Source organism: Myotis nattereri (assembly GCF_964212035.1).
Source record: "Myotis nattereri genome assembly, chromosome: 8".
Classification (NCBI taxonomy): Eukaryota; Metazoa; Chordata; class Mammalia; order Chiroptera; family Vespertilionidae; genus Myotis; species Myotis nattereri.
The window spans coordinates 81,225,873-81,239,686 of record NC_138083.1 but is presented as its reverse complement, the minus strand read 5'-3'; the positions used below and the strand labels follow the sequence as shown (position 1 = coordinate 81,239,686).

General features: G+C 44.6%; 1 protein-coding gene across 1 annotated transcript in view; it reads right to left on the bottom strand.

Moving 5' to 3' along the window:
• Positions 1-13,814, bottom strand: part of SETBP1 (SET binding protein 1) — a 341,962-nt gene that overhangs the window by 316,153 nt on the left and 11,995 nt on the right. Inside the window, exon 2 of the mRNA XM_081096675.1 lies at positions 4,391-5,041. Coding sequence (XP_080952801.1) covers positions 4,391-4,873 — 483 coding nt within the window. The 5' untranslated portion in view covers positions 4,874-5,041. The remainder of the gene's footprint in view (positions 1-4,390; positions 5,042-13,814) is intronic.

The window sequence follows — 13,814 nt, the reverse complement described above, 5'->3', positions numbered from 1 at the left end:
ATGATGTGTGCTTTACAAACTGCCCATTCCCCCCCTAACCTCTCTCAATGAGTTACATTATGTGGGAATTATCATCTCTATTTTGCAGATGAGGAAAGTGGGGATTCAGCCAGGTCATACTCTAGCTCCAAAGTGGCATTGTCACACCCCATCTCCTACCCTGGGCCACTGTATGGAGCTGCCCGAGGACTCTCCTCTCCTTCTCATGCTGTTGACCCGGGATAGATGTCCCTGACTCCACTGACAGTCCTCAGGAAAGAGGAACATGATTAAGCTCTGCCTTGTGAAGTGTCTCATAAAAACCTGTCGCTGTTAACAACATTTTCTGTTCATGTGTTGTACCTGAACTGCTTCTAGAGACACCTTCTCATGCTCCCTGTTGTTCTCACCGAGTGAGCTGGAAGGGAACCTGAGGAAGCTGAAGTTATTACATCACTTTCCTGAGTGAGTCTAAGAGGCAACATTGCTGGTGCCGTGACAAAGAGCAGGTGCAGGTATGGAATCCAACTGCAAAGCAGGACTGGTCCAAAGGACAGTCCTGAGGCACCTGAAGCATGTTCTGAGCCTTCTTCTCATCCAATACTTCTTACCAAACACTGCCGTTCCGCCTCACATAAGCCCTTTCATCATAAAGCCTCTTCCAGGCAGCATCGCAGTTCCCATCCTAATTTTATGTGGAAGGAAAGTGAACATTCCCTGATTAGAAAAGTCCATGCATTGTTGAGCCAACGAGGTGGTACTTTCATGGGGCCCACCTTGCATCCTACCAGTGGCCATGTTGCCTGAACATCCATAATGCCTCTTAAATTTGGAAGATTGGTCCTAGGTTTGAAATTCGGAATAAAGCTCTTGAGGATACCACACATGCATCTCTTCACCCCAAAGCAGTAGAGCACGTAGAAATAGAGGTAAGCTAGCAGAGATACCCTTACAAGTAATATGTAAGGGATGCTATCATTATCCTCCAGAGCATCCTTTTTACAAAAACCAATGAAAAAGAAAATCATTGGGATCTGCTAGAAGCTGTCTTAGCCTAAGGCTGTCGCACAGTGACTTGAACAAAATTAATTGGTCTGCAGAAGAGAAAAAGAAAAAAGAATTAGAGGCCAAATCACTAACAACCAAACAAAATGAAAGAAAATCCGGTTACTCTGAAATTCTATTTCCTTTCCCCAAGCCAAGGGTCAACAAACACTTTTTTTTGGTCTGGTTAGGGCCAGACAGCAAATCGCTTCCGCTCTGTGGGCCATGCAGTCTCTGTCACAACCACCCAACTCCACTGTTCTGGTGCAAAAGCGATCACAGACGAAATGTAAACAAACGGATGTGGCTCTTTTCCAAAAAAAAGTTTATTTATGGACACTGAAATTTGAATTCCACAAAATGTTCACGTTGCGAAAGATTTTTCTTCTTTTGTTGATATCCCCCCGACCATTCTTTGCTTGTGGGCTGTACACAACAGGCAGGGGGCTGGACTTGGCCATGGACTTCGGTTGGCTGACCCGGCTCTAAGTCAGCACAGTCAGGGGACTCCTGAGTAGGCATCTCCACCAGCTCAAGGATCAAGTCAACAGGGCCTCCTTCCTAGCTCCCTGTGAAGGACTGCGTCTCAGGGCCACCCCATGCGTCTTTCTTCAATCAGGGGCTTGCCTCATTCAAAAGTTCCAGAAGACTGGATTTTAGAGTTAGACATTGACCTGTTGCTTAGAAAACGCCATTCTCATCCTTTTCCCTACCCTAATTTACTGATCACATACTTCCTATTCATACAAATAAGTAAATTCTGCATGTCCATGACACTGAACGTTTCTATACAAATGGTAGGCTGAGTGTCCGCCTCTCCATCTCAACCTTAGCTTCAGTTTACTCTCTGTTTGCAAAACAACAAGAACTTGAAGAGTAACCAAGTTGACATTCTAACCCAACCGAGATCAGAGAAGTTTCCGATCATCTATCAAGTGATTAAGACTCAGTACAAGTAACTTTATTCATTCATTTCTGGAAAGTAATAGCTCTCAGCATCAATAAATGCAAGAAGGATAGAGAAGTACAGCATGAAACAAGCTCCTAACAATTTAAAATTTTTTCAGATATTCCCATTAGAGCATAATGCATGGAATTCCAGCCCCTTGCCCTTCTTTCTGCCCTTTCCAATTGATGGGCTTAGAAACACTGACCTGGTGAGTTGTATATTTAAGTAAATGATTTCGTTTCTTTTTCCAAGAAAGCACACAAAGAACACCCAGCTTTCTGGGTGAGAATGACCAGTCTGAGAATTTCAGATATGAGAACAGAGTTCCATTGCACATTTCAACTTTGTAATCATCCCCACGTCACAAACTCCAGAGTTTTATTCTATGGCATTCCAATAGGCAGAAGGCTATATTTGGGGACAATCTTGTGGTTTTAGGGAAGACAATACCTGCATAAAGTATCTATTTGTAGAATAGTACATTTGAATTTGCACATCCAAAACTGCTGAAATCCTGGCCATGATGGGAATGGAGGGAAAATAAGTTACCACAGTTTTCAAGACTGCCCGCCCAAACAAAAATCCAACAATGCTCAAAGAACTGGCCATCACAATGAGCAGAGGCAAAGATACTCATGTTCAAAGCTGAAAAGACCCAACTCCAAAAATAAGCCTCACTTTCTACATGGAGCCTGGTGTAGCTGTGGTATTTGCTTGTAAGATTTCTCAGAAGTTTCCATGTGCATCTCGATAATTGTTGCTTTTATAACAGAGAAGCAGAAAGCACAGCAAAGGTGCTATGGAGAAGGGAAGGGAGAGCACTACCTCCATGCTGTGTAAACACAGATAATTTAAAAGATTCCTTTGTGTTCTGAATGTTAAAGTAAGGTGATCAACTGTCCCAGTTTGCCTAGGACAGCAGGGGATTCCTGGATGCAGGATTTTCAGTTTTCAAACTATGAGAGTCTGAGCCAACTGGGAGGCATTGGTCACCCTAGAAAGTCTCTTCTAGTCCAAGTCTTTAGCTGTTAAATGCAATAAATCAGGCAAAATAACTAGGTGAAGAAGGATGCAAGCCCTACACTAATCGAAGACCATGACTCCTAGTAGTTTTACTGAAAATGATGCCTCCAAAGCTAAAAAGAAACACACACACACACACACACACACACACAAATACTGGCAACAGAAACTCTACAAATTATCTGTGGGCTACAAAGGAGAGAGGTTCCTTTATATGTGCCATTTTTAGCTAGTCCATCAAGGCTAGCGCTCAGATAAATGATAAGATGCAGGGAAAAGAGTTACAAAGACTGATTAATACCTACAACCTAGAACCCCAAAATTCTGTCAGCAGGAGGACTCCTTGCCACGCTATGCACAAGTCCCAAAGACTGTCTGAATCAGAAACTTCTGGACTAGGGCAGTCTTCTGTCAGGGCTGAGTGCCACACCCCTCCCTGGGAGAGAGGTCACAGCAAACCCCTGTGATGCAAAATAATACAATGAATCCTGGACCCAGTCTTCCCCAACCAAATGACACCACCAATCGCCTAGAGAGCTGCTTTCTACACCCCTGTTTGTCTTCTAGGAGGAAAATGACAACCAACCAAGTTCATTCAAGACCCAATCTTAAAAGTCTATGATGTGTTGGACAAAGATTCAGGTCAGCTGGCTGCTCCTTTTCTTTCTCCAGTTCTAATGCTCACCTCCAGCTTTGGAATAATGATCTCTCAGCCCTCTGAGAGCCTCAAGTTACCACAAAGACAGGGTTTCCTTAGTCAGGTGGAAGGCTCGCCTATGTTAGAAAGATGTATAGCAGTGATTGAAACCAAAAGGTTACAATGGTTCTTGATTGTTCCGATTGACCAGCATTTTTCAACATCCCCCTCTCTGACTATGAGAACAGATATAAATAGTAAAGCTAAAGAAAAACCTCAAAATGTTGTCATAGCTATGCCGGATCTGACCCAGCCAATTGTCTGCTGTGCAATAAATAGAACTGCTCCAGACTTCTAATTCTAGTAGCTATTGTTTTTCAGGTGGGTAGGAGATATAATAATAAATAATAGTAATTGGACACTACACCCAGGTATCAGGGGCATTTCTTCCAGAGGCCCTAAATATTCCATCAAGGAAACTGGTAATTCAGAAACCTAGCAGGTCCCGGAGTGGAGACATTTAGTTCAACACTGTTGCATTATAACTGGATGAGATGCCATAGGAACCTAACTCTTCCATATATCAATTAGTCTATAGTAACATTTGTTTTATCAGATCACGTAGTTTCACTTAAAGTTGCAGAACCTGTTGATGACGTTAAATAAGGATTTCATGCAAATTAGTAATAAGCAAACAGACTCTAAAAGTTGAGGATAAAATGGCAAAAATGGAAATGCTACAAAACAGGGCTCCCTACCTTCTTCTTGGAGTGGCTTCTGTCCTCCTCTTTCGTGGCTTTGCTGTTTTTCCCCGCACGAGACACCTTCTGGTCCCCAGACTGCTTGATGGTGATCTTGATCTCAGGGGGGCATATGTAGTTCTCCAGATTCTTTGGGGGTTTCTTCGCCCGCTTTGTGGTCTGAATCTTCAGCTTCAGACTCCCCTCCGTGAAGTTCGCCTCCTTGATGGAGAACTCCTGTTCCTCCAGGCCATCTCCTGCCACCCACTTCTCGCTGTCCGCATTGGAGTTGGAATCCACGTCCCGCCCTGAGCCCAGTTCATCCTCCTCCTCCGGCTCCATGCGCTCTCCGGCCCCTGGGATGCCCTTCCCAGTCCCTGGCGCAGACAGCAGAGGTTCTGCACAGCCTGGCGCAGTTGGAGGCTTGGCCGAAGGGACTGGCAGGAAATCCGACTCGCCCCCCCTTTGCCGGGAGCTGCTCAAAATTTCCCTGGACTCCATGACAATCCTACAGTCTTCAGGAGTTCTCAGCAGGGGAAAGGGAGAAGGGGGAGAGGGAAGGTGAACAGAGAGGACACCCAAAATTCCAAGGACAAAGTGGTCCAGCTGCTGGGCTCAGAGCCCCAAGGATGGAGACAAGATGAAGTGCTCAGGAGATCAGATCTGCAACTGAGAAGAAGCAGAGAGATAATTAGCCATGGCAGGAAGAAAATGACCTAAACAGTAACTTAATCTACGTCCCCAACGCCCCTTCCCACTTATCATCAGCATCAGAAAAAAAAGATGGACAGAAATCAAATCAGAGTGTGCATCCCCGCAATGGACTAAATTGGAGCAAAGGGACAGACAAACTCACACACATCCCTTCATTGAATTGTTATGAATTTTTATGGCTGTGGACCCAACAGAGACAAAAGAGGCGAGTCCTCCAGTCCCGTAACCAGCTAGAAGTTTCTGAAACTGAAACCACAGCTGGCTGAGTCACCATCAGAATGGGCCATGACGAAAGGGAAGTCTGAAGTGCTGATGCTCAGGTCTGTGGGAACTGTGTCTGGTCGGCTTCTTGGACCACTTCCCTCACATACAGTTTGCAAAGCTGATCGCAACCCCTGAGGTGCCTGGGCAAAGCTCTCCACCCCCTTAGAGGAAGGACAGTTAGCCAAGGTCTTGACCATTCGTTCCTTATCACTGTTCATTATGAATTATTTCAATTATGCAAGTCTTTTCTATTTCTTTTACATTTTTTAATATATATTTTTTATTGATTTCAGAGAGGAAGGGAGAGGGAAGGAGATAGAAACATCAATGATGAGAGAGAATCATTGATTGGCTGTCTACTGGGGATCAGGCCTGCAACCCGGGCATGTACCCTGACCAGGAATCGAACAGTGACCTCCTAGTTCATAGGTTGATGCTCAACCACTGAGCCGCACCGGCCAGGCAAGTGTTTTCTATTTCTTAAAGCAAATGTAAAGCTTAGGCACAGGCTTGAAAACAAAAAAAAGAAAAACCAACCCTAAAAAACGTTTCCATTGATACAAAAGACACTTCATCATAAAGTATTTAGATAAAAATAGCCATTAGGGACAGTTTTAAGTCCCTTTCTGGTCCTTACATAAAGTGGCATTATGTCTACATGACAACAACAACAACAACAACAACAACAACAAAGGGGAGAGAGGGGAGTATTTCACAGGCCTTTGGAAGTATTAGGAACAACTCCCCTTGCACCCCTGAGATCTTGGATTCTGCCTTCCTCACAAGGAAAAGAGAAAAATCAGTCAGGCTTTCTCCAGATCATAGAAGGATCAGCTAAACTACCTTTCAACCTTATTCACCCCACATCCCATTATTCCCAGTTTCATACTCATCATTTTCAAAGCCACAAAGATGTCCAAATGCTCATCCTCAAGAGAAAACCCAGAGCCCTGGGGCTACACCAAACTTCAAGACATCATCTCCTTGCACCCTGAGCTATAGGCAAGGTCACCCGAGCTTTCTTAAATGGCTGAATACTCTCTAAGCTCCCAGCAGAAGACGTCACACCTTCGGTTTCTACCACTGAGCCCACCAATATAAGGAATTAGTCAGCAATGTGCCCACCATAAAACCCCAATAAAGTCTGCAAACACACACTCAGAGCAGCCCAGAACCAGAGCCTGACGACGGGGCTGTATGTTCTCCCTGTGGAGTCAGTGCGTTTCCAGCTGCTGCCCTGGGAGGAAGCCAGCCAGTGCTCCAACAGGGACCTGTTCCCCAGAGATGCCCAGGAACACACTCAGCTCCTGGGAGCTGCTCAGCCTGCAGGAAGACGCATGTACACCTGCTTCCACTTTGCCCAATGAACAAAGCATTTCTGGAAGAGAAGAAGTTGCCTGGTGGGAACATGAGCATCTTTGCTGAAGCTGTCAATCACACACTGAACAGCCACCCATGCCCCATGCTACAAAAGGGACAAAGTCCCCACTTAGGAGCAAGGAAAAGGCAATCAGACAATATGACATTTAATGTTTTGGGGTGTTTTTTTTTGTAAGATTCTTTGTCTCATCTAGATGGACCTGCCTACCTGCTGAAAACCTTACATACTGAAGTCAACCTTCATTGAGGCCCCTTTTCCTAGTGTCAGGTACCACACTGGCTGCTGGAGACATCAAGATGCCCCAGAACAAGCACGTCAAACTCAAAGGCTAACACGGGCCAAATAAACGAGGCATGCGGCCCGCAGGCCACAAGTTTGATATACTTGCCCTAGAACACATGTCCCAGTAGGTCTTTCTCAACTTGTATCGAAGGTGACACAAATTGCTAGCCATGTTTGCTTATGACTGTAGTCCTTCAGTGGTTTACTCTCTCTGGCAAGAACCTGCAATGTTACATTTTAATTCCCTGGTACCTACCTATGAAGCTACCCTTGGGTAAGGGCCAAAGGTGAGGCATATTCCTCATAGGACGTTCCTACCCTAAACCTATTTGGACCTGTGAACCACAGATAGGACAATGTATATTGCAGGTTCAGTGATGAGAGAAAAGAAGGTGGAATCTAAACTTTAGAGCAGTGGTTCTCAACCTTCCTAATGCCGCGACCCTTTAATATAGTTCCTCATGTTGTGGTGACCCCCAATTTCATTGTTACAAATTGAACATAATTAAAGCATAGTGATTAATCACAAAAACAATATGTAATTATATATGTGTTTTCCGATGGTCTTAGGCGACCCCTGTGAAAGGGTCGTTCGACCCCCAAAGGGGTCGCGACCCCCAGGTTGAGAACCGCTGCTTTAGAGGAATGATTAGCTATATAAAGTGGAGTAAAGCATCTTCCATTAAAAATGACTCAGTTTTGCCCTAACCAGTTTGGCTCCGTGGATAGAGCATCGGCCTGCGGACTCAAGGGTCCCGGGTTCGATTCCGGTCAAGGGCATGTACCTTGGTTGCGGTCACACCCCCAGTAGGGGGTGTGCAGGAGGCAGCTGATCGATGCTTCTCTCTCATCGATGTTTCTAACTCTCTATCCCTCTCCCTTCCTCTCTGTAAAAAATCAATAAAATATATTTTTTTAAAAAAATGACTGTTGCCCTAACTGGTTTGGCTCAGTGGATGGAGCGTCGGCCTGCGGACTGAAAGGTCCCGGGTTCGATTCCGGTCAAGGGCATGTACCTTGGTTGCGGGCACCTCCCCAGTAGGGGATATGCAGAAGGCAGCTGGTCGATGTTTCTCTCTCATCGATGTTTCTAACTCTCTATCCCTCTCCCTTCCTCTCTGTAAAAAATCAATAAAATATATTTAAAAAAAAAATGACTGTTTAGAGTTTCTTATATTTAATGGTATAAATACTTAATTGATATAGAAGACAAAGTTCCGAAAGTTAAAACTCAAGTAGTAAGAGAGACACAAAAAGGAAAAACTCAACAATTTTTTTTTTTTCAGTTCTCCACAGTAAAGATTTTAAGACACAATTAACACATTAAGCGCCCAGCCTGTTTTGTCTGCCGGATGGAAAGTATAGTGTCTGTCAGTCACCAGTGACTTACTGGGCGCTTAACGTGTTAAAATACAATCTCTTTCCTCAAAGAAGTTATACTCTAAAGAGTTACTTGAAAATAAAACAACAGATTTATATATGCCCTATAATAAAGGATAGAAACAAAGGGAAGAGAAAGTGGTTTCCACCTGGGCAAGGTGTAGACAGAATGGAAACTACCCCAGAGGGCTTCAAGGAGAGCTTAGGATATGGCTTTGACCTTGAGGGGCTTCAATAGTAGAATGGGAAGAAGGAAGGCATGGCAGAAAGAAGGAAGAGCAAGAGTGAGGCGAGGCCTGGGGCAGAAGCATGCAAGGTTCGAGAGAGAGAAAGGTGAGGTTTGGCTGACAGGTACAAAATGGGGGCTGGAGATAAAAGGTGACAGCCAGATCCTAGGTATCCTTGAATGCCACACTAATTAGATGGATTTTATCATACAGGTAATGGGGGAAGCCATTTAAGGGATGACAATGGGGAAGGGATGCTATTAAGGCTATGCTTCAAGATGATAATTCTGACATGTGATGTGAGGGATGAATTAACAGAACCTGGTATTAGACGGAGGGGGACCATAAGGAGGGTTGGCTGGAATTCCACTCTTATTGTGTGAGGGCTTGAACCAGAGCAGTGTGAGTATGCCAGAAAAATACTAGAGATGAACCAGCAATCCCGTCTCAGATAATCCCAATCTTCAGGAACACATCAATTCCAGACTTTTCATACTGGGTTCTCCTTAAGAAGGTAATCTTAGGGGCTCGCTGGCCACCAACTTGCATTCCCTATTCAAGTCACACCAGTCTCCACAGTAGCACTGTACACACAGAATTATTTCTGCCTTGGCATTTCTTATAGAATCTTTCTTTATATCCCTTTCCATCAATCCATGCAATGCCTCTCATAAAACTGGTACTCTCCAAATGTCTGCTGCATGGAGGAATGACTGAACAGATGAACAAACAGATCCCAGTCCTTCCCATATTTTGAGGTCATGCCCAAGTCTTCACTTCCTCATGACAGTATTTTGTAAGCTCTGGACCACAGCATTCACTCCCTGGCCTGACTTGCTGTGCACCCAGCTGCATAGCTGGCCACTAAACACTAGTCTTGCCTTGCCTTCTCATTGTTTTGAGTACACAAATATTATTTCCCTCCCTGGACTGCATTTCATTGCAGGCTGAGACGGACCCAGTGCAGGACCGGGCACTTGGAGGACTTCAAGAAGTTCTTTCTCAATGAAAATGAATCAGCCCCGTGACAGTTCTTCAAAGTCCTGTGGTTCAAACTACTCTAACGGCAGCTCCACCCACTCAGGCGGCCCCTGCAAAATTCACTATCTATTCCGGGGATTATAATTCAGTTCCTCATGTCCACACGCACCCCTCACCTTGGGAAAATAAAAAGAAGCTTTCAAAAGCAAAGGGCAGAGAAACCTAACCTGTCTGTTTACTTCACCAGCACACAAAGCTGTCGTTCTCCTTTTGCCTTTTCCCAGCACGTACCTGCCACCCCAAAGTCACAGTTGGATTTGTTGGTGAGTCTGGGAGACAGCTGCGCGTGGTCTTGGGTGCGCCCCTGCCAAGGTGGTGTGTGCAGAGGCGCTCAGTGACTCACACTCACGGGAAGGGGAAGCTGAAGCAAGGTGAAAACGTTTTGCCTTGTCACATTCCAGCAGTCAGCAACTCCTCCAGAGGGGGCGGGTGCACAATGGACACTCTGTACTTGGCTCAGGCCTCCAGTCCTACCCAAGTTAACCCTACCATGGCTGCCTGCAGGACTTGGTGTGGCAGGGCATAGAACAATGAAATTGCTTAGGAAATAACTGCCCAGGAGGTCCCAGGGGAACAGAGGGGCTAGAAGGAGAAGGTGGTGATGTACTTGGAAAGAACACTGGGATAGGAGTCCAGAAACTTCGCCTCTACTCCTGGCTCTCCCATTCACAGCCACTTGGAGTCCCATCCTCCATACTTATCTCAGCAATGAATGGAGTGGGCCCAAGGAGTCCTCCATACTCAAAATTTTGTAATTTTACCCACAGACCTATACACACTCCAAATTGGATAGTGTAACCTACATAATTATTTTTCTGAGGGACAGGGGAACCATAACCCAAATGACTCCCTAAAAGTACACCCTCTCCCCACTTCAAATCTGAAGGATGGAATAATTTACCTAGTCTACAAACCATTCTCCACCAGCAGCCCTGGGAACTCTTAACTAATTCCAGAGTTTAGAGGAAATGCAAATTCTTGAGCCCTGCATGCCTACCTATCAGGGCTCCAGGATGGGGCCCAGCTCTGTGGCTTTTACCAAACCCGCCTGGTGGTTATGATGCTTAGGCTTTACCTAGCCTGCGCACCAGTGCCATCAACTGCCTTGACCACAGAGCACTATTACTCTGTGTTTAAAGGTATTTGCCCCTTACAGTTTTACTTAGTCTCTTAAGAATAGGCATCAGTTGCATTGTATTCATCCATGCAATTCCAGTGAACACTCAAGAAATGTTGGCTGACTGAACTAATAAATGAATAAACCAACCCAGTCTGGGCTTCCTAGCACCATCCACCTCTTCCATCTGCTTCTTTCCCAGGGTGCACATGGGCTGTCCTCACCCTGACTGCTGCTTTCCATGGTGGAACTGAGAGAGCCCTTGACATAGGTAACAAGAGTCAAAAGATTTGGATTCTGGACCTAGGTCAGGCACTTAGGAGCCCTCACTCAGCCTCAGTGTCTCATCAACAAAACGGAAAAGAAACATCTTCATGATCTTCTTCATTAGGTTAAGGTTTTTACCTTCTTTTTTAATGGAACTATATGCTCCTTATAAAAAAAGAAATTTTAAATAATGCATGTACGTCATAAGGTCTTAAAGGCAAATAGTCACAAATATAGGAAGGCCCACAGCCTCAATCTTGACCTTTCCCAAACTCTTCCAGAGCTCTTCATCCTGAGCCAAACCTCAGCTCCATATTCTGCAAATCCCCATAAGGTCAGGCACTTCTTTCATCTTTACATGGAGAAGACACTGGCTGACTACATAATCCTCAGGTCAGAACCTTTCCTCTCAAAACTCTGAAGAATGTCTTCTAGTATCTGAAGTAATAGAGAAAAGGGAGGCCAGCCTGGTTTTGTTTCCTTTGTAGGCAACTTGTTTTAACTTTATCCTTGAAGATATTTTTCATTATAACAGAATTTTATTAATGGCAAAGTGAATGTAGTGTGGCTCTTGATCCTTTTATTTTTGCTGAAACACAAGCTTTTTGGATCTATAGATGCAGGTTCTTTCTAGTTTAGGAATGTTCCCTTCAATTTATTCTTTTCATTATTCAATGGACCTCACTAAATTTGTCCTATACTATTAGTTTAGAACTCTCAACACTGTTCTCCTTTTCTCTCATTCTCTCTTTCACTATGTTTATTTCTTTATTTTTCATTGCGGGAGAGTTTACCCTAATCTAGCCTCCATAATATCAATTGAATTCAATTTCACACCTCCCTTTGCCTTTATTGACTACAGATTTTTAATTCTGCTATTGCACACTTTTGTATCCCTGCAATCTTTCTTTCCTTTCTCATCCTCTTTTCAGCTGATTTTGATACCTTTCCACCTCAGAACACTCCTTCTTCATTACTTTATGCTTTTATTCCACCAGTGTCATGCTTCTTCCCATTGTGGATGTCTGGCAGCTTTCTAAAATTCTTACTTTGTTCTTGCAGTAAATAATTATCCTGATACTGTTTCTCTTACCATATTTTGAGTGTTTTCCCCCCTAGGGTCTCAAGTTGGATTCTTTATTTTTACTCATGCTTTAATAAGGAGAGAGTCATGCAGGGTAGTCTTGGTCTACAGACCAAGGTCTACAGGTCTGCTTTTGATTCTTCCTTCCATCTTGAAGCCAGTCACGTCCTCCTCCCAGAGCTGTTACTGTTATCAGTCTTCCAATCACTTCAGTTCCTACTGAACAGTGGCAGTGGTATGTGGAAGCCAGACCCGGGAGTTCCTGAGAGCCTACTATGTGAGACTCTTCCTAACTCCACATCAGAGGTGTCGAGATGGTAGCTTGAAAACTGTCCATGGTAAGAACGTTTGCACCATAGAAATCACAAAACTTAAACCAGGGCTTTTAAAAAATCTAGAGAATAGGGTGTTGAGCATATGGACAGTAGACATCTATCTACTATTGTTCTGCTAGACTAAGAGGGGATCTTTCTGCCACATTCTTTAAACTCTGAAAGGATGAAATCTACAAATACTCTTTATGTCTGTGTCTCAGAGCTTTATTCCAGGAAACTTCTCTGCTCAGAAGTCAATGTCCCTCTTCTCCTTGCAAATCTCTGTCCTCTAATCTTGCCCATTTGTTTTCTGAGAGCTGTAGGCTTTGAGAATACATATAATGATGTTAGGGAAGAGACCATCTTCAGTTGTTTTATTAATGTTGCCCATGCAGTAGACCCGATGACTACCTATTTTTCTGGCTGACACAAATTGTGAGTTTCGGCTCCTAAGGGGCAACGGGTACAAAAGGATGGAGTGTGAGCCTACCTGACTACAGACAGGGAAGCAATTGTATTTCCAACCTAGGCTCATCGCCCTATAGTTAGAAGAATCCCACCTCAGATTCTGGCAATAGATTGTCTGACTTTGGCTTAGGGGGTGATTGAGCATTCACCTTTCGGCATGTCTTCTAAGGTATTTCAGTGGGGAGTCAGAAGTGGCTTCCCCACTTGGGGTACTTTGCGTGTATCTGAAATCCTCTTCCTATTCCCTTGAGTTAATGCCTCTTCATTGCTCAGGCTCAGGTCAAACTGCACTTCCCTGGGCTTCATAATGCAGATCAGGACTCCCTGCTTTGTGCCTTTATTACATAGGATTTTCTTTCCTAGCACTTACTACATTTTTTAATGAATGCATGTGCCACTCTTGGTTTCAACTCTGCCTACCCCATTAAAAGGTAAGTGCTAAGGGTAGAAGCTGTGTCTGTTTGGCTCATCACAGAAATCTCCGAGCCTGGCACAGCTCCTGCCCCATGGAGCAACACTCCGAATTATTCGCTGAGTGAATGTTGAATGAGAGGCTGTGTCAAAGGCCAGCCAGGTGCCATTTGACTCAGGTTCCCATGACTCTGAATGATGGGCCTCTGAAACCCTTCCTGCTGCAAAACACCCAGAGGAAATGCTCCATAAACACTGATAAATCGATCTAGTGACCCAACTCTTCCCTAGCTCTCAATCAGCAAGGGCAAAAGCAGCTCTGCAGCACAGTTCTCTGACCCTGCAAACACACCAATGGCCTACAGCAAAGATTCCTGGCTTTTTTCATATTCCACACCTGGGTGGCACCTTCCTGATCACAGTTCACCTCCTCCAGGCTATGATCCCTGATGACTGCACTCCCTACATTCCCCTAGCAGCTTCTCCTGAGCC